Source organism: Gymnoscopelus braueri, assembly GCF_963280865.1.
Source record: "Gymnoscopelus braueri genome assembly, chromosome: 18".
In the NCBI taxonomy this organism is placed as follows: Eukaryota; Metazoa; Chordata; class Actinopteri; order Myctophiformes; family Myctophidae; genus Gymnoscopelus; species Gymnoscopelus braueri.
This window is the reverse complement of record NC_137618.1, coordinates 7,771,737-7,792,264: the sequence shown is the minus strand read 5'-3', so window position 1 is coordinate 7,792,264 and position 20,528 is coordinate 7,771,737. Positions and strand designations below refer to the sequence as shown.

At 41.4% G+C, this 20,528-nt stretch overlaps 1 protein-coding gene across 1 annotated transcript in view; it reads left to right on the top strand.

Moving 5' to 3' along the window:
• The window catches only part of tsc22d1 (TSC22 domain family, member 1), an 85,703-nt gene extending 77,778 nt beyond the window's left edge, over nucleotides 1-7,925 (top strand). Inside the window, exons 3-4 of the mRNA XM_080412707.1 lie at nucleotides 2,763-2,814; nucleotides 5,057-7,925. Coding sequence (XP_080268833.1) covers nucleotides 2,763-2,814; nucleotides 5,057-5,368 — 364 coding nt within the window. The 3' untranslated portion in view covers nucleotides 5,369-7,925. The remainder of the gene's footprint in view (nucleotides 1-2,762; nucleotides 2,815-5,056) is intronic.
• Nucleotides 7,926-20,528: the final 12,603 nt, after the last annotated feature.

The window sequence follows — 20,528 nt, the reverse complement described above, 5'->3', positions numbered from 1 at the left end:
AGTGTTGCCATGTCTGCTTATTATAAGCGACGTTGGGCTTGTTTTTCTGTAAAGTTGCTTGTAAATATTGGTAGTTGTGTTTTTTTTTTGGGGGGGGGGGGCTTGTTTTTAAAGTGTAGTTGCTTATTTGGGCTTTCCTCCTAAGGTTGTTTAAACCAGTGGTTCTCAAACCTTTTCACGTCCTGGACCCCCAAATATAATAACATAATATGTATTTGTCCATCTCTAACCCCCATCTGAAAATATTCTGTGGCAGGGAGCCCCGTAGGCCTACCAGATTTGTGTATTCAAAAAATCTTCCAAATAATATACATTTTATTTCAAGATTTTAAAAAGAAATGGCAGATCTACAAGCTCACAACGCGTCGCATTGCAAGCTTGTAGATCGGCCATTTTCAAATAGAGATAATAGTCTCTTCTTTTGGGCTTGTTTTCATAGACCAGGTTGCTTATTTCTCTCTCAAAATCTGGCAACACTGTGTACACAATGTTGGTCAGTCAGGTCAATCAAGGTGACGGGTCATGGCCAAAAACTCAAAGCCCCGTCCCGCACTGAATGAATGAATGAATGGTTATGCATAGAGGAGGAGAGGAGATGCCCTTCCCCTGCTAAACTTATTTTATTGCAGTTATTATAGCTATACTCTACCTGCTATTATGTGAAACAGAAATCGCCAAAAGTGAAAGTTGCTGCCAAAGGACGACGTTGTTACTATTGTGAAATCCTGGGGCTTTCTTAGTGGGTGTAGTAAGTAGGGCATAGCATGTAAACTACACAGTGCTCTCTTGGGGCATCCTTTTGTACTATAGAACTGTACTTTCTGTGCTTTTTTTGGAAACTGTTTGTACAGTATTCAATCAGTCAATCAAGCATATGATATCATAAAGCCTTGTGTATTTGTACCAGGTAGAATACACACTTGAAACCTGTGTAACTTGTAGCTACTGTACCTCTGTTGACTGCAGTGCTGTTTACAGCCAGAAGGGGGCAACATATAAACATAACATCAGTCAAAGCCGTTTTTTTTCCTTGCACCTGCAATGAAGCCATTGTACTTTTATTCAGCTTGACTTTAAAAGTTAGAAGCATGTATTATACTCTTAATACCTGCTATTTGGTAGCCTACTGAGCTTGTTTTTTTTCCTAAAGTTGTCAAATAATTGTAGTTGAGTAAAAGTATCATATTTGCCTCTGAGATGTAGTGGAGTAGAAGTATTGGAAACACTCAAGTAAAGTAAAAAATATGTAAAAAGTACTCAGTTACTTTACACCACTGCTTGGAAGTAAATGTTTTCCTTTCCTCTCCTTCCCATCCGGTTTCCCCCAGTTTTCGTTTGTCGTCAGCCCCCCCCCCCCGCCCCACACACACTGCATAGATTATGCAGATGATGTCGGCTGAGCCGCAGGTAGGGGCGGTCCGCATAAATTAGTCAGATTCTCCGCGGCCTCTCAGCCAATGGTGGGGGCTGGTCTGGGGGCTGTTATTCCCGGGATAAGTTATGCGTGGTGGTTCATCCAGGCTGCAGTCAGTCCGATTCCACACAGTGCGGAGCAGAGAGAGAGAGAGAGAGAGAGACAGGAGATGAGCTGACCTTGGATTTTTAGGATTTTTTTTGTTTTTGTTCCGCGCGGGGTTGTTGTTGGATGTACAGGCTTTCTCCCCGGGAAACGGTGCTTGTGTTGTCGGACAAGCAAGAGCGATCGGGACCCGGTGGTGTGGTGGATCATCGGTGGAAAGAGATTGAAAGCTTTAGCGGGGATTCTGTCGTCGTTCTCCGGGGCAGATCTTTTAGCATGACTACTCCATCGTGCCTCACAGCAGTGGCCATGGATCTAGGCGTTTGTCAGCTGAGGAATTTCTCCATCTCGTTTTTGTCGTCGCTGTTGAGCGCGGAGAGCTCGCATGTCAAACTCGACAATAGGTAAAAAAAATAATACGTATATATTAGATTGATTGATTGAATACTTTATTTACAGTTTGCCAGGGGGAAAAAGAGCACAGAAAGTACAGTTCAATACAAAAGGATGCTACAAGGATTAAAACCCAAGACAGCTCTATGGCTTGTTTCCATTGAGGTCCTGTGTATTCAATTCACCGAAACATTTAAAGACAAACAAATATACAATAGGCCTACTGTGCGAAAATAATATGTATATATCATATAAACAAGTAGTAATCAAGAACAAAAAGTAATAATTAATGTATTTGGGAAGGGCATCCTCACTGCAGGAGACCCCTCTCTGTCCACCTTTTTTTTTTGCTGCAATAATAGCCTCCTCCAATATTTTTTTTGACACGATTGCACATATTGAATTATTGTTATTTGACATTTTTTGGTTGGCGAGTGTGAGGATAACATTGCAGTATCAGTATGTCAATGAAAAGGAATATATTGGAATGGAGTTTTTTTTTTTGCAAGGGTGGCAGTGGATGGATGCTACAATATTCTCACACACACACACACACACAGAGGGAGAGAATTGGCCGGTTGGCTACTGTAGTGGTTCTGAACCTTTTTTTATTTTATTTCAAGCACCCCCATAATAACTCTCGGTTACAGAACCGTAAAGGGTCCATTTGTGGAAGTTTAAAGCCTCCTAATTAGTAATAACGTTATTATGAAAGGATAATAATGCACAGTTTTGTATCCAATTTTCTCCATTGTGTCTTTGTTTGAACCAACATTCCCTTTGATGCAGCTCAGTTCTAACTATTATACTATAGTATAATAACAATGTTTTTCTTTTGTTTCATTTTCAGTTCATCTGGAGCCAGTGTTGTGGCCATAGACAACAAGATTGAGCAGGCAATGGTAAGTTTAACCATCTGTTTCTATTATGGAACAATTGTTTCATGGAAATAAGTACATTAATCCTATCTGTACTGTATGTGAAAGAAGGATTTGAACCATATGGGATTGCATGCATCATGCAGGCAATCCCATATGGTTAAAAAAAAAGACAAAGACAGACCGAAGGCAGTTGTAATAATATGTTTATTATTGTGTTGATTTACTTGGCTTTGCAACGAGTTGTGAGCTTGTCGATCTGTTATTTTCAGAGAAAGCTTTTTAAGTGGTTAATAATATAGTTAATTTTATGCTCTGTCGTGTAAAGGTGTTGTGGGGCGAAATTAGCAGATCTAGCCTACATATCCACATCGTGAGCTTGTAGATCTGCTATTTTCGACGGTCTTAATAATACAGTATGACACAGGTGACGTCACCGTGGGAAAAACCATTTGTTTGACTGTACTAGCTCTAACCATTTGGGAACTAAAATCAATCCCCCCTTTCACCCTTCTGCTTCCATTACCTCTAGAATTGATTATTTCTATTATTGATTATTTAGAAATGCATGCAAAAGGCCATTCCTAAAGAGACGGTTTTATTTTCTCTTTCATTGTCTCTATTGTTATTGGAGCCCAGCCTAGATACAGTGTTGCCAGATTTTGTGAGAGAAATAAGCAACCAGGTCTATGAAAACAAACGCAAAAGAAGCTAGCCCTTTGCCCTTTTAGTACATTGGAAATAGCCGATCTACAAGCTTGTAGATCTGCCATTCCCCCCCCCCCCCCCCCCAAATTTAAAAAACGTGGAATATTTTTTTTTTTTAACAACACAAATGTTGTATGGGGGTCCCTGGCATAAAATATTTTCAGATGGGGGTCTGCAGACAAATACATGTTAATTTGGGTCTCCTTGACTTGAACATGTTTGAGAACAACTGGTTTAAACAACATTAGGAAGCAAGCCCAAAAAAGCAACTACACTTTAGAAACAAGCCCAAATAAGCAACTACACGGGAAGCCTTAAGTCGCTTATAATATGCAGACATGGCAACACTGCCTAGATACCGTGCACACTGTTGGCTTGTTAGGAACTGTTGCTAGGCAAACTCGCAGGCCTTGACACGCAGTTATAAATATCTCGCGCTCCGATTGGCTGAGGGGGGGAATAGGGGCGGGGCCACTTTGTCTTGTTTTTTGAGTCACTGCAGCGTCAGAGGAAGAGAGAGAGCCTGGGAATATCGCATAGGGTATTTTTGTGCCCTGTGGTGATCACGCTAGGCACACTTGCATTGTGGCTGTTGAAATGCTAATGTTTATTTTATATACAAGCCATTGAATTGTGCCTAAAAACGACACAAACGCTATAATTTTGTAAAGCATATGTTTAAGTTTATGGAAGAAACCACCCTTACAGGCATGCAAATGCCATACAAGATTAATACAAATTCTTATTTGTATTCTGTGATATTATAACAGCTTCTTTGTTTCACAACAAAAACAAATATAATGCCGAAAGTTTAGTATACAGTACTGTGTAGTAGTGTGTTAATACAACATAACTAGTACATCTAGATGTAAATACATAAAAAAATAATAGGTTGCAGAATGGAGATGGTCTCTGAGTCCCCACTCTACCATTGAGACATTTAGAGCCTGGTGTTAGGTAGGACACGTAGTACTGCCCGAAGCTCATATGATTAATATCTCCTTCAATATGAAAATCCTGTGTTGTCCATATTGTGAAATTGGGGTCCGATGGGGTTCCAGGGGGTCCCAAGATAAATTAGTTAATATAGCATCAAAATCATTTTGACCACTTAAACCCTATTTTATTCTTCAGCTATTTGAAAATAGCAGCGACCTTGTAGATCTGCTATTATAAAACCAATTGTTGAAAAATGCTGAATTTTTTAAACGTTCAACAACACAAATCTTCTCTAATGGGAGTCTGTGGCCAAATACACATTAACCCATTAAGACCTGGAACGCATCGGTGTCACTTTAGATTTCTTTGGCTATTCAAAAATAGCAGATATACAAGCTCATAGCGCGGCACCGAGTGCCGCGCTATGAGCTTGTAGATCTGCTATTTTTGAAAAATCGTGAAAAAATATTTGTTTGATTTTTTTTCAAAAAACTGTTAGGATTTAGATTGTTTTAAAGAATTGCCTCAGGTCTTAATTATGGAGGTCCTTGACATGAACATGTTTGAGAAGCACTGTGTTAACCATGTGTGTGTGTGTGTGTGTGTGTGTGTGTCTCAGGACCTGGTGAAGAGCCACCTGATGTACGCGGTGCGCGAGGAGGTGGAGGTGCTCAAGGAGCAGATCAAGGAGCTGATCGAGCGCAACGCCCAGCTGGAGCAGGAGAACACGCTGCTGAAGACGCTGGCCAGCCCCGAGCAGATGGCCCAGTTCCAGGCCCAGGTGCAGCAGACCACCAGCTCCCCGCCCGCCGCCACGGGGGCGCCGGCGCCGGTGGGCGCCGGAGGAGCCCCGCAGCAGGGCGCCCTACCGACCGCCGCCGTGCCCCTGCAGCAGCAGCCCGTTTCGCACAGTTCGGGCGCCTCGGCATAGCGTCCCCTCCCCCACACACACACACACACACTCCTTCCCTGTCCGCTTCCGCCGAAGCAGAGAACGAACGGAGGAGGAGGAGGGCTGGCTTTCGGTGTGGCGGAAGGACGGACGGACGGACAGTGAATCTGCTACCTTTGCGGCAGAGCTTTATAAAACCTTCGACGCCTCCGACGCCGACGAAAAAGCAGAGGAAGTCGACGCTGTTACAAGACAAAGAATTTTGCACATACAAGTATTTTGAAAGTCTTGGGGAGGGGGTGGGATGTTTGGGGGGGGAGGGGGGGGCTCCCTACTTTGGGCATGTGATAAGTGAAAATCTTCCCCCCAAAAAAGCGGAAATAGACGATCTTTAAAGCTTATACCAGATCGTCAATTTCCGTTGTCCGTCGTATGGCGGAAGTATACAGGGCTTTAAGTGGCTTACGGCGATAATACAAAGAGACAATCTTGAAGACGGGCGAACGAACGAACATTTTTTTTGCCAAACGCCTGCTCCCCCCATCCCCCCCCCCCCGCGTTGGACATATCGACGAGAATGTCTGACGAAGCGACGAGTCATGGCGGACTGTTACACCCGCATATAAGAAAATACAAAAAAATAAAATAATCACTGTGCCTGTGTCAATGGATTTCAAGTGATGTCGAGTTTCTATGATGATGATGATGATGGTGACGAGAGGGGGTCGCGTTGGCGGTCGGCCATGCTTGGCTAAACGCCCCCTTTTACTGTAAATAATGAATAGTGGTTCTCTCTCTAGGCTAGGCGTTGACGTTCCGAGGTTGAGAGATTTTTCGGGGATGGAGGGTGGGGTGGGACTGAAGCCTTTTGGGGGAGGGAAGGGGGAGGCGCAAAAAAAAAAGCGAATGAATGTGAGCATCTCGGGGAGAGAGACGAGGCGGTACGGCCTTCTCTCTCTTCGGGGCAAGAAAACAAAACAAAACTTAAAGAATGTGAGCATTTATTCTAGTTCTTCTATCATCACAGTGTCCCCATCCGGCATGGGGTGGTGGTGGTGAGGGGGGGGAGGGGGGCTTGTTGAGTCCGGCAGAGGAAAAACGGAAGGTGGTCTCGAGCTGAGGCGACAAGATGTAATTTTAAGCGGGTTTCGACGGGAGTCGAAAGCGTCTCGCTTTATTAAAAGAGAAAAGATGTCGATATTCTTCTATTTTCAGTATTTAAAGTTGAGAGAGCCCCTCTGTTTTTTTTTGCCCTGGACTTGAAGCTCATCACGGCTGTAATCTCAAACCCCTGCGGACGGCATGTAAAATAATAATAAGACGTGAAAAAAAAAGCGGGGTTGAGACATTGAGCTAAGCTGCAAATCATGTTTTTTTTTCTTTTTCCCAAAAGGAGATTGTTTGACGGGCGGGAGGATGATGTATATTTCTGTATAGTGTAAGTATGTGTAAAGTTAGACGGGTTGAATGAGAACAGATGCTTATCTAGGTTTGCACAGATTTGGAGAGAAAAAAAGACGGGCGGGCTAGTAATGAGCTCGCTCGCTTTATTCCAATGACGACGGCCTCTTTTTAAAAATGCTGTAATTTCTGGAACTTATGGCTTATCTTCCATGAACTTGAGATTTTAACTCGCTGGTTTCTCAACGTGGAATGCGATAAAGAACCACCCGGGAGGTCCACAAAATGGACCCTATACATACAGGGTCTACAAATGGAACCCAATTCTATTTGTATGCCCTCAAGAGTTAATTAAAGCACTGCGGATTCTACAGTGTACATTGGGGGTCCCAGTAAAGTTTCAGTTCAGTGATTCTCAACCTTTTTTTAATTTCTAGGACCCCCCGCAGTTGAAGGGGTCCCCCCCATCGCCTCTGTTGGGTGGAAACCAAATCCACTCTGTCAAAACTTTCAAATGCAGAAGTAGCAAAAAGTAGCAGATCTACAAGCTCGAAACGCGTTGCTTCGCGCCACGTTTCGAGCTTGTAGATCTGCTACTTTTGATGCTTTTGTGTGACGCTGTTAGTATGATCCGAGTTACAGACCCCAATAAGGGTCCGTTTGGACCCCCGTGGTGGTCCCCCGGTACCCCCACGTTGAGAACCACTGATTTAAGTGACCGACAAAACAAAAGACAAAGCAACAAACTGTCTATCCCTCGACATCCCATAATAACAATACTGTAACCCAACTGTTCACTTGCAATGTTTTTTTCTTTTCTTTTTTTTCTGAAGTATTGCATCACCCCTGTGCCCCACCCCCCCCCCCCCCCACCCCCTCCTCTTTTATTTGGTTGACAGTGAAGTAGTACTCGACCATCAAATGATTATAATGACAATAAAACGAAACGTTATCACTTTAGTCTGAAATATATATCATAAAAAAATGCAGAACTGTCACGCAAAATAGATTTTTTTTGGCAATCCTACCTATGTATAAGTTGTATGCTCACGTTCTTCTGTGCATGTTTTCTCTGAAGAAAAAAATACAAAAGAAAAAAAGCAGATGAGAAATTGTAAACATTACATAAACACAATTGCACTTGACAGTTGCACATCACAACTTTCAATAAAACTGTTAACGGATGAATAAGTTATTGTTTTGCCTTGAAGTCTTTATTTCTTTATGATGTTCATTCTACGGAAGGGGAAGCAGCCTGTATGTTCTCAATAACTTACTAGGCAGGTTTTGTTTGGTCTGTTTATGGTATAAAAATCCGAAGACATGGTGAATGTAGTTGATACATGATGCCCCACTGTCTGATGACATGGTGAATGTAGTTGATACATGATGCCCCATAGACAGTGGTGGAAAGTAAACTTAAGTACATTTACTCTGTACAATTTTGACGTACTTTTACTTTACAGAGGAATTTTCAATACTCCACTACATTTCAGAGGCAAATCTTTTTGATTATTATTACAAAACATACATTAACCACTTCTGCTATTTTCAAAAGATTTGTATACATTTTAGACATTTGAAAACTTGTGAAACAGGACATGCATTTTAAGTATATTTTGATGCCAATACTTTTCTTCTTTCACTCAAGTACATTTTGAATACCGGACTTTAACTTGTAGAGTATTTGTAATAAAAAAAGATTTGAGTGCCCATAGACAAATCAAGGCAAAAACCCTAATCCAATCTGTCACCCTTCAAGGTGGCTGGCCAGGGTTGATCTGTGTGGGAATATTGCAGGTGCAAGATGCTTATATAACTAGAAAGAACAGTGTGGGGTTGATAGTGTAAGCAAAGGTTTTTGATTGAATATTTTATTGGGGGGGGTCGTCTGTCTAACAGGAAAATGGTACTACCTCCTCTTTTGGCCTCCAGAAAGGTGAGTTTTCAAGGCTGTTTTAAATGAGGGATGGGGTACTATTTCAAACCTGGGTGGCAGTGCTGTAGAAGGAGAATTTGCCCATGTTTGTTTTATGGGTGGGTGCTACCAGATTGTTGTTAACAACTTTTTGGAGGTATTTAGATGGGTATAGGGGGGGCATTTTCCAATTTTTTGTTGTTTAACCCGGTCTTCTACCCTGAGCCAGCTGCCAAAATGAGTGGGAGAGAGGTGAGTTGTTTTGGGAGGTTTAAAGCTTAGTCTTCTTCAGTGACAAAGGTCTAAGGTATTTTTAGCAATTAAAAGTGAAATATCTCTAAAATTACAATTGTTCAAATGGTAGCCGAAAGTTGTGGAGTTTGTAGCTAAAAGTACTAGTTAGGGGTCATAAAACGGGTGGAATAAATAGTGGCAATAACATTAGTGTGGTCGCTAAGTATATATACTGTTATGCACATACGTAGCAGCCTCAAATCAATCTTAGGCAGCCTCAAATCAATCACACTGCCACATTGTTGACCTGACCCCGAAATCGTACCCAGGACCTCTGGTTTACCAGGCAGGCCCACTCAGCTATGGCACTCTGATTAAATTAATAATGTCAAGAAAGGAAACAAAAGGCAGACTATACTAAGTCAGAGTTGTTAAAAAGTCAGTCTAAGTTATTAGTCTGTTATTATTATTAAGAAAAATTAAGTCCTACTATACTCAGAGTCATAAGTACAAAATGTACAGAATGTCTGTGCGGTTTGTCTCCATCACTGAAAATAACATACAAACATAAAACTGCTGTCCTGTGCAGTTAGGGTGATCACTCCTAACAACAATAATACTTACTCCTAACAATAATACTTGCAGCTAGTTGATGTCTGCCCTCAGAGGAGCAGTTAAATGTCTTGTCTTGTGATGGGCCTGGAACCTCTGGCTCACTAGTCAGTCACTATCCATTCACCTACAAATGTCTCTGTTGAAAGGACCCCCCAAATTGACATCTATTTGGCAGTGGACCCCCATGAGAAAGATGTATATGTAAAACATAAAAAGAATATGTATGTTTATTTCAAATTTGTCAAGCTGTTGGGGATACTTTCACACCATGTCAGGGATAGGAATTGAACCTGTAGCCTTCTGTGTCTCGGACAAGGCTCTTAATCCAGCGAGCCACCAAGTCTCACTGTGAATTGAAGGTCAAACGGTTAATGACAAAAAAGCCTCGTTTCCATTGTGGTTCACACACATTCAAACATCTAGACAGCACAACAAACCATAGACAAAATATTATGCTGTTCAACGTTTTTTTTTTTTCTTCTTTTTTTGTGTTGTGAAGACCATGTCGCAGTAAGAGGTTGGGCGGCCAATCGCGGTCCTCCATCCATTCACTGCTTGGGCATCCCGGTCCTGGATTTTTTATTATCATGATCATAGACATATAAAGGTAGACGCCTCCTCTGGCTCTGAAGCGTCGGCATCTCGGACGCACTTCCGCTTCCTCTATGCTTCTGGGGGGCAGCTGGAAATTTCAGTGTGCGTCACAGAAGGGGGCGTTCAGTAGGCCAATCAGACGCAGGTGGGGGCGGGACAACTAGATTCTGACAAGTCCTGGAAAAGACGCGCTGTGGTTGGCCAGTAGTCAACACGCTGTGATTGGCCAGTGCCCGTTCCCCCCGGAAATATGGTGGCCACCATACCAAGCATGTCGCTCCAATGAACTGCAGAGGCCAATGAGGTATCTAGGTTTCTATATCTGTGATCATGATGGTCAACAGACGACCATGATGGCTAGAGTACTTGTTTACGTTCTCATAAGACCGCATGGCTCATTTGCATACACTGGCGGCAGTGGTGGAAACAGGAAAGTAACTAAGTACATTTACTCAAGTACAATTTTTAGGTATGTTTAATACTTTATTGGAGTATTTTCAAATGTCAGTACTTTAACTTCTACTCGACTACATCTCAGAGGCAAATATTATACTTTTACTCCACTACAATTATTTGAAAACTTTAGTCACAAGTTACTTTGTAGATTTCGATTACAAAACATACATTAACCACTTCAGCCATAGCAGATGCAGATCTAAGCTCACGATGAGCTTGTAGATCTGCTATTTTAAAGGATATTTGTTTACATTTGAAAACTTGAAATGGGACATTCTGCATAATGAGTACTTTAAGTACACTTTGAATTTACTTGTCACAGAATATTGCAGTATTGATACTTTTACTTTGAGTACTTTTTTCACCGATGATTAAATGCAAGTAACTTGGATAACAATGACATGACTGAAAAATGTAGGCTATTTTATTAGTTATGGGAAACAAGAGTTTGTCACATTATCTACATTATATTATTCTGTGTGTGTGTGTGTGTGTGTGTGTGTGTGTGTGTGTGTGTGTGTGTGTGTGTGTGTGTGTGTGTGTGTGTGTGTGTGTGTGTGTGTGTGTGTGTGTGTGTGTGTGTGGCCTCTAGGCGTGGTGAGCAGCCATTAATTAGGTATAAATAGAGCTCAGGTCAGTGGCGGAACAACTCAAAGCCAGGCCGGGAGGCACAGCGCAGTGATCAGGCCCCCCCTGCGCATGCACGCGCGCGCAGCAACGCGCGTGCGTGGGTGCACATCCTGCGCGCGCGCAGGTTTTTTGCGGGTTTTCCGCGGATTCGGTCACTTTTTGGGGGGCTTTTTGTCACTTTATTTCGGGGTTAGGGTAGGGTTAGGTTAGGGTTATGTTGTTTAATTCGTATTTTTGCCTGATTTTACCGATTTATTATCTGATGGCCCGGGCCCTCCTGGGTCGCGGGCCCGGAGGCGGCCGCCTCCCTGGCCTCCCCGGACGCTCCGCCACTGGCTCAGCTCAGGTGTGAAATAGACTCCAGGTGTAGGTTTGGTTCAGTTGAGATGGAACTCCAGCAGCTCTCCACACTTGCAAACAGGTAACTGAACATTATTATTAACCACCAACTTTTAACAGCTTTGTTTACAAGAATTCAGTTTGGGGAACTAGTCTGTGAATTAATGACATTAAAATGGACACAATGAGGCATTATATTTTATAACAGATTGAAGGAAACTCTTTCAAACTACACTCTGTTCCAATGGCTCATAGTGTCATCTAAACCAATGGTTCTTAAACTTTTACATTTCAACTCTGACCGTACAACTGGAACCAAATGGACCTGTTAGGGATGGGTCCATTTGGTTCCTTTTAGACCTGTACACCAATGCAAGGGTCTATTTGAGAGTGTACAAATTGTAACCAAATGGACCCTTACCGGTCTAACTCTGGTTACAATTTGTACACTCTCAGAGTTAGACCGGTAAGGGTCCATTTGGTTACATTTGGGGGGTAATTAGAAGTGTGGGTGGGGCTGACATGGCTACATCCACAAGGGCCCATAAATGTTTTCCTAAATGTGACCATGGTCATGTAGGCCTACACAACTAGACAGTGGTGTAAAGTAACCAAGTACATTTACTCTTATCTACTTAAGTACAACTTTGACATGTAGTGTAGAGCTTGTAGATCTGCTATTTTCAAAAGATTTTGAGTCATTTTACATATTTGAAACCTTGTGAAATGGGACATTTTGCATAGTGAGTACTGTAGTGGTACTTTAAGTACATTTTGTTACCAATACTTTTGTACTTTTACTCAAGTACATTTTGAATTCCAGACTCTTACTTGTAACAGAGTCTTTTTTACATTGTTGCAGTATTGATACTTTTACTTAAGTAAAAAAAATAGTACTTTTTCCACCACTGCCGGTAAGGGTCCATTTGGTTACAAGTTGTACACTCTCAGAGTTAGACCGGTAAGGGTCCATTTGGTTACATTTGGGGGTAATTAGAAATGTGGGCGGGGCTGACAAAGCTGGTAGCAAAGTGGGTTAAGTCCCTGCCAATATGTTCCAGAGTTTGTGGGTCCAAACCCCGCTCACTCTTTACCCCGAAACCTTCCTTTAAATGTCCATTGACAATGCATTGGGCGCTTAAAGTTAAATATTTCAAAAACTACAAATCATTTCAAAGTAAAACATCTCAAGGATGCATGTCCACAGTAAGGTGGAATTTTTGAACTGTGAATGGAGTTTCTAGGCGGAAGTGTTTTTTTGAGGTCCCAAAATCTTCCATCGGCCTCCATTATAAATCTCTGAACTTTTAAAGGAGTACAATTCTAAAACTATGAAACATTTCAAAGATTCCTTTTCAGGCAAACATGTCCACATTAAGATGAACATTTTAAAGTTTGAATGGGGGTTCCCAATTCAAATGGGCCGCGGACCCCCATCTCAAAATGTTTTGTTCCAGGGACCCCCAGAAGCAAAGATTTGAGTTACAAATGTTCGCTTTAATGACTATAAGATATGATGACAATAACGGATTTGTATTTTGATGACATTAAACATCCCTCTGTTTGCTCTCAATGAAAGAGTAAATCTGGGCGCAGAGAAAAAAAATCCAACAGATGTTTTTTAACAATAACTGTTGTGTTTTCTTGTTGTGTTCCTTGTTTCTTAGTTATACTTGGTGTTTTACAATACAGTTGTGTTTCTTTACATATTTTAGAAATATATCTTCTTAGTTCTAGTTTTAATTGACACTTGTGTACCTTTTGTTTTGCAGTGATGTCTGAGTGTTTCCTGTTTGCTGCTACCTGTCTTGTCTCACCATGTCATTTGCAAATGTTGTTCACCTGTGTCTTGTTTAGCCCTAGCCAATCGTGTGTTGATTGTCCATAGATAAGCACCTGTGTCTCCAGTGTGTTTCTGTTTGCCCTTCACTGCCAGTGCCAGTCTGTTTGTTGTATGTAGTTGTCTGTGAGTGAGTATCTTAGTGTTTGATCTAGTCTCCTGATTCGGTGTATCATGTAGGCTTTCTTCTTGTGCTTTTACAAGTGAAACTTGCAAGTGCCCTCCTCGTCCTTCTCGTGCTCCTTGTGTTCCCTGGTTTTTGTCATAATAAAAACAAGAAAACTCCTTGTATCTGAACTAGTCTGCCTTGGTCTTTCTGTCCTGCACTCCCTCCTGACTCGCATAGTGACAGCAGTCTTCATTACTTTTGGAGTCTCTCATTCTCCCCTCTCACATTTTGGCTTGTTTGTCTTTTGGTTTGCATCCATCATCCAACTCCTTACTTCTAAGACATTTTAATTTCAATGACCCCCATATCTCTGAGAGTGTACAAATGGACCATTAGGGGTCCATTTGGTTCCATTTTGTACACTCTCGGGAGTTACAGAAATGTAAGGGGACATTCAGAACCCCCTCAAGAAACCATGAGGGTCCCCTGGACCCCACTTTGAAAACCACTGCTTTACACAAATCCACTACAGATTCTGCAGACTAACTCACTCATAAACAATTAGTTAATTAGCCTTTGTCTTTATATTCATAATCAATTCTGTGTTTAAGTGTATTGCTCTTATTTTGTTTGAACTCTGAGCCAGGTTCACACTCTTGATGAAAACTGCTAGTTTTGGTCTTCTGAAATTGATAAATGACTTTAAGATATGACAATAACGAATATGTGTTTTGATAACATTAAACATCCCTCTGTTTGCTCTCCAACCATCTGTTGCATCTTTTTTTTTCAACAGATGGTTTTTAACAATAACCTAAAACTCAAAAAAGTTGTGTCATAATGAACCCTGATCATCAGTGAATCTAGTAGATTCAGTCATTCTGTCAGGGGGAGAGGTGTTTGCTGTAGACTTTCAACTTTTGACCTGCCACCTCTCCCTTAAACTTCAAATATTACCTCGAGTTTCTAATTAGTGTGAAAAGCCTGGTGGCGCAAGAGAAAAGGAGAGGCCTCGCAGGTGGAAGGTTGGGGGTTTGAATCTTGGTCCTGGTAAATCTCTATCTTTGCTCTTTTTAAGGCGAGGAGTGTGGAATCAGCCCGCCTCCCTCCTCACGCCCTCTTTTAGCTCCGGTAGGAGGGGGAGGAGCATGGCTAAAGCCCACCTCCAGTGGGAGGAGCTTAATACATTTACATACTAAGCAAATAAATTTGTGTTGTATGTCATTGACAGTAATTAGTATTATAGCTGACTTATTTGTTATCTTTTTGACCACTGTTTTATGTTTTTTTTATTGAGGCACTTTGAAGTTTTGTATTGATTGTTGTTTTGGTTGTTTGAGATATTTTGTATTAGTTGTTGGAGTGGTCTTTTGTATTAGGTGAGTTTTGAACCCTGAACCTTTGGTTTACAAACCGCTGATTCATCTATTGAGCCACGCTGGCATAGAAGAAACAATTGGGAATGTAATACTTAACTCACCTTTTACAATTTAGATGGAAAGTGAAAAATTCTCTTTGGGAGTTTTGAACACAGAACTTTTGGATTATAAACCCCTGATTCTTCTATTGAGCCACGCTGGCATAGGAGATGTAATCGGGAATGTAATAGTTAACTAACATTTTACAATTTAGATGGAAAATGAAAAATGCTCTTTGGGAGCTTTGAACCCAGATCCTTCGGATTTTAAACCCCTGATTCATCTATTGAGCCATGCTAGCATGGAAGAAGCACACGGGAATGTAATAGTTAACTCACCTTTCACAATTTAGATGGAAAGTGAAAAATGCTCTTTGGGAGTTTTCAACCCAGAACCTTTGGATTATAAACCGCTGATTCTTCTATTGAGCCACGCTAGCATAGGAGATGTAATCGGGAATGTAATAGTTAACTCAACTTTCACAATTTAGATGGAAAGTGAAAAATGCTCTTTGGGAGCTATGAACCCAAAACCATTGGATTTGAAACCCTTGAGTTATCATTTGAGCCATGCTAGCATGGAAAAAGCAATTGGGAATGTAATAGTTAATACACCTTTCACAATTTAGAAGGAAAGTGAAAAATGCTCTTCGTAAGCTTTGAACCCAGAACCTTTGGAATATAAACCCCTGATTCATCTATTGAGCCACACTGACATAATTGATGTGAACGGGAATGTAATACTTAACTCACTTTTCACAATTTACATGGAAAGTGAAAAATGTTCTTCGGGAGTTTTGAACCCAGAATATTCAGATTATGAACCCCTGATTTATCATTTGAGCCATGGTTTGTACTCCTGACTCATGTGCCATGCTAGCATGCAACATGCAATTGAGAATGTAATGATTAAAAATGTATACATTCAAAAATAGCTGATCTACAATATCTGCTATTTTTGGATAGCCACAGAAATCTTAAAAAGACACAGATGCGTTCACGGATTGAATGGGTTAACTCAAACTGACCATAATATGATCGTATTGTATATTGTAAAAAACAGCATATCAACAATATTGTAAACCTTACACCACTTAGTCGTCAACATGGAAGGATACAGCCTGATCGATCAAAACAAGCACTGTTTTACTGCCTTTAACCCATTAAGACCTGAGGCCGAACTCTTTTGAGCCAATGAGGACCCCCAAATTGGCCGCGGAGCCCCATATGAAAATGTTTTGTGCCAGGCAGTGGCGTACCCACTGTAGACTGCCCAACTAAGATCTCGCCTCCCGAAAAAAAAACCCCGAAAAGGTGTCATTGCGTGCTTAATGTCCTCAAAGTCACGCATTCAACAAGCTTTAGTCTGAGCAGATTGGACCTTCCATTCCAGAGATAATGGCCAAAACATCTTGAAAACGTCCACTTCCGCCGGTTTTCGGTCGCCGATTTGTTGAAATTTCTTTTTGGGGGTAATAGAGGGGGAGGGTGAAAAATCTCGCCTGCCCTAAATGTAAATCCTGGGGACGCCACTGGTGCCAGGGACCCCCAGAAGAGAAGATTTGTGTTAAAACATTCTTTTTTTTAAAAAGTATTCAACATTTTTCAAACACTTTCAAAATTGTTCCAAAAATAGCATAATAATAATACTGAATTGCATTTTTATAGCGCTTTTCCAAGTGCTCAAAGCGCTTTACAATGGTTCATTCATTCATGCGGGGGTACAAGCATATGTACAAGTTCGCAGCTTGTCATTTTTACATGACCTAATAATTGTTCTTGTGTTTGGGAAAGCTGTGCTAGTGCAGCATGTTGTGAAAAGCAGAAGTAAAACCCAGACGCATCCCAAAGCTTCTTCACATTTATTTACAAAAAAAAACAATCTTCTCGCATGACAAAGATAAATATAGAAACGGTCGAGTGTGACACACTGTCCCCGACGGTCACACCCTGGCACTTGCACACACATACAGTACAAACACACACACACACACACACACACACACACACACACACACACACAGAGTACACACGTTTGTATTACTATAGTTGTGCGGACGTCAACATTTTAGGACGCCGATTTGATGAAAGACATTTTCACAATATTTTGCCATTTCTAACCCCTAATCATAGAGTCGAAAATAGGTGATATACAAGCTCACAAGCTCATAAATCAGGCCCTAACCTTAAACCTATAACCGTTTTTGAAATTATACTGGACATTTTGGCCCTCACAAGTATAGTAATTTAAGTACTGTACACACACACACGCACGCACACGGTCAAGTAAGTGATTAAAACAGTAAAACGTTGTGACTCTGTCCATATAGAAAAATGGCTGCGCGCGCGGTCGGCCCGACACACTGTAAACACTGATTGAAGAGGAGGGAGGAGGGAGAGAACACGGAGGAGAGGAGAGAAGAGGAGAGGAGGGGGTTTGTCCAGAGCTGGAGGGTCCTGCTACCGCTGCTGTGCCGTGTCCTCCTTCAGGCCTCCTCCGGGTGGGGGTGGGGGTGGGGGGGGGGGGGGAGGGGGACATGGGCTGTGAGTAGGACTGTCACGATAACAAAATCTAAGTCAGTGGCTCTCAAACTTTTTCATGTCAAGGACCCCCAAAATGATATGTATTTGGCTACGGACCCCTATTTTTCAAAAATAGCAGATCTACAAGCTCATAGCACGGCACTCAGTGCCGCACTATGAGCTTGTATATCTGCAGTTTTTTAATAGCAAAAGTATAAAATATGGTAAGCTGGGAACCCCCCCCCCCCAAGGACCCCTGGGGGTCCCCGGACCCCACTTTGAGAACCAATGATCTAAGTTGACCGTTAATTGTCACACAAATAATTGCGATTTAACAATTGAATTGTGTTATTTTTTTGGCATTGAGCATTGGAACATTATGAATACAATTTAGATTTCTGTTTGGCCTTTTAGGCCAAATCATATCTGCACAGGACAGATATGACAAAATATCTTAAATGTAAATATACAAAGGAATTACTGACACCTTTAGCTGAAATAACTGATCTACAAGCTTACAACGCGTCAAGCTTGTAGATCAGCTATTTCTGCCATTTCTGGAAAATGTTTGAAAACATATGAACATTTTCAACATGGAAACAATAAAGACGATTGTGCAAAATAATTGCGATTATCTCAAATAATTGGGATTAGGCGATTATGTAATAATTGTGACAGGCCTAGAGAGTAGGTGTGGGGGGTTTGGGGTTTAGGGGGTTACGGGGGTTTAGGGGGGAGGCACTCTTTGGATCACATCCCCATGCGGATACTCTGGATTATCTGAAAGATGGCTGCAGAGAGAGAGAGAGAGAGAGAGAGAGAGAAACACAAAATGACTTCTATAGTAACTAAAGCATTATTCTCAGAACCCCCCAGTTTAATATGCATTAAGCCATTAAGACCCCCATTCGATTCAAATATTTGAGAGTGCACGAATGGAACCAAATGGACTCCGTTCGGAGTTAAAGACCCGTAAGGGGAAACTGGTGGTTCCCCCTACACACACGCACAGTCCAGTGTTGATTTCGTCGACTAAAACTATGACAAAAAATGTCCATCAACTACCCTTTTTTCACTTACGAAAACGAGATAGACAAGTGGAGAAGAGATCCAGTAGAACTAAGACTAGTGGAGAAGAGATCAATAGAACTAAGACTAGTGGAGAAGAGATCCAGTAGAACTAAGACTAGTGGAGAAGAGATCCAGTAGAACTAAGACTAGTGGAGAAGAGATCAATAGAACTAAGACTAGTGGAGAAGAGATCCAGTAGAACTAAGACTAGTGGAGAAGAGATCCAATAGAACTAAGACTAGTGGAGAAGAGATCCAGTAGAACTAAGACTAGTGGAGAAGAGATCCAATAGAACTAAGACTAGTGGAGAAGAGATCCAGTAGAACTAAGACTAGTGGAGAAGAGATCCAGTAGAACTAAGACTAGTGGAGAAGAGATCCAATAGAACTAAGACTAGTGGAGAAGAGATCCAGTAGAACTAAGACTAGTGGAGAAGAGATCCAGTAGAACTAAGACTAGTGGAGAAGAGATCCAATAGAACTAAGACTAGTGGAGAAGAGATCCAGTAGAACTAAGACTAGTGGAGAAGAGATCCAATAGAACTAAGACTAGTGGAGAAGAGATCCAATAGAACTAAGACTAGTGGAGAAGAGATCCAGTAGAACTAAGACTAGTGGAGAAGAGATCCAATAGAACTAAGACTAGTGGAGAAGAGATCCAGTAGAACTAAGACTAGTGGAGAAGAGATCCAATAGAACTAAGACTAGTGGAGAAGAGATCCAATAGAACTAAGACTAGTGGAGAAGAGATCCAGTAGAACTAAGACTAGTGGAGAAGAGATCCAATAGAACTAAGACTAGTGGAGAAGAGATCCAGTAGAACTAAGACTAGTGGAGAAGAGATCCAGTAGAACTAAGACTAGTGGAGAAGAGATCCAGTAGAACTAAGACAAGTCATCATGGGTGCGCGGCTGCGCGCGGGTGTCACAGACCGAAAACAGTTGATCTACAAGCTCACAACGTGTCGCAGCGTGACGCGTTGTGAGCTTGCAGATCAGCTATTTTCGGCATGCAGCTAAGTGAAAATCATTTTGACGCCATCACAAACCGCGCCAAAAATACATTTTAGTCGACTAAATCAACTGTAGATTTAGTCGACTATAATCCTATGATATTTAGTCGACTAAAACTAGACTGAAAGTAAAACATTTCAGATGACTAAAATATGACTAAAACTAAACAGAATTGTATTCAAAAAGACTATGACTAAAACTAAATGAAAATTTGCTGTCAAAATCAACACTGACGCTCACATACATATGCAAACACACCTTAGGATGTCAAACATATTCACCTGATCCGCACACAACAAATACAAAGAGAGCCAGCAGCCAGGGCCCGACTGGATACTTCTCCTCCTGTGGCCGCTGTGAAGTGTGAAACACACACACATGCACACACACAAACACACACACACACACATGCACACACACATACACACACACACGTGTCGGTATTTGTGTCTGTATAAAGCAACATATTTTCAAGCCACATTTCCTTTTCCACACAAAAACAAAGTGCAGCTTTTTATTTAAAATTGAACGCAGGGACACAATAAAAAAAAAAGAAAGAACTGATTAGACATGAACTGAAGTCTGATATGTCCAAACTGTCAGACACAAACTGATTTCTGACCTCTAGACATTGGCATCAGATTGGGTTTTTATCAAGTCTGAACAGCATTAAAATCACACAGAAACCGATGTTTGAGTATCAGATTTGAACCACATTCCTCGGTTGGCATTGTGAAAAAAAAAAATCTGATTTCTAGTCCTGTACACTGAAGTGTGATTCATCAATACGATGGAATCATATGGATATTGGGAATCCACATGGGAACGACGGAGCCTGGCTGTGACGGGAGTCGTCTATGACATGTCTTTAAATATGATACAAAAAGTATACAACGTATGCGAAAAATTATAATAGTTAAGAAGAAATGTAGCGATCTCAAAATATATCGTCTCTGTCGGGTGGAAACCTCATATGTCCAAAACTGTTACTTTTCAGGATTCAAAAGCATCAAAAGTAGCAGATCTACAAGCTTGAAAGC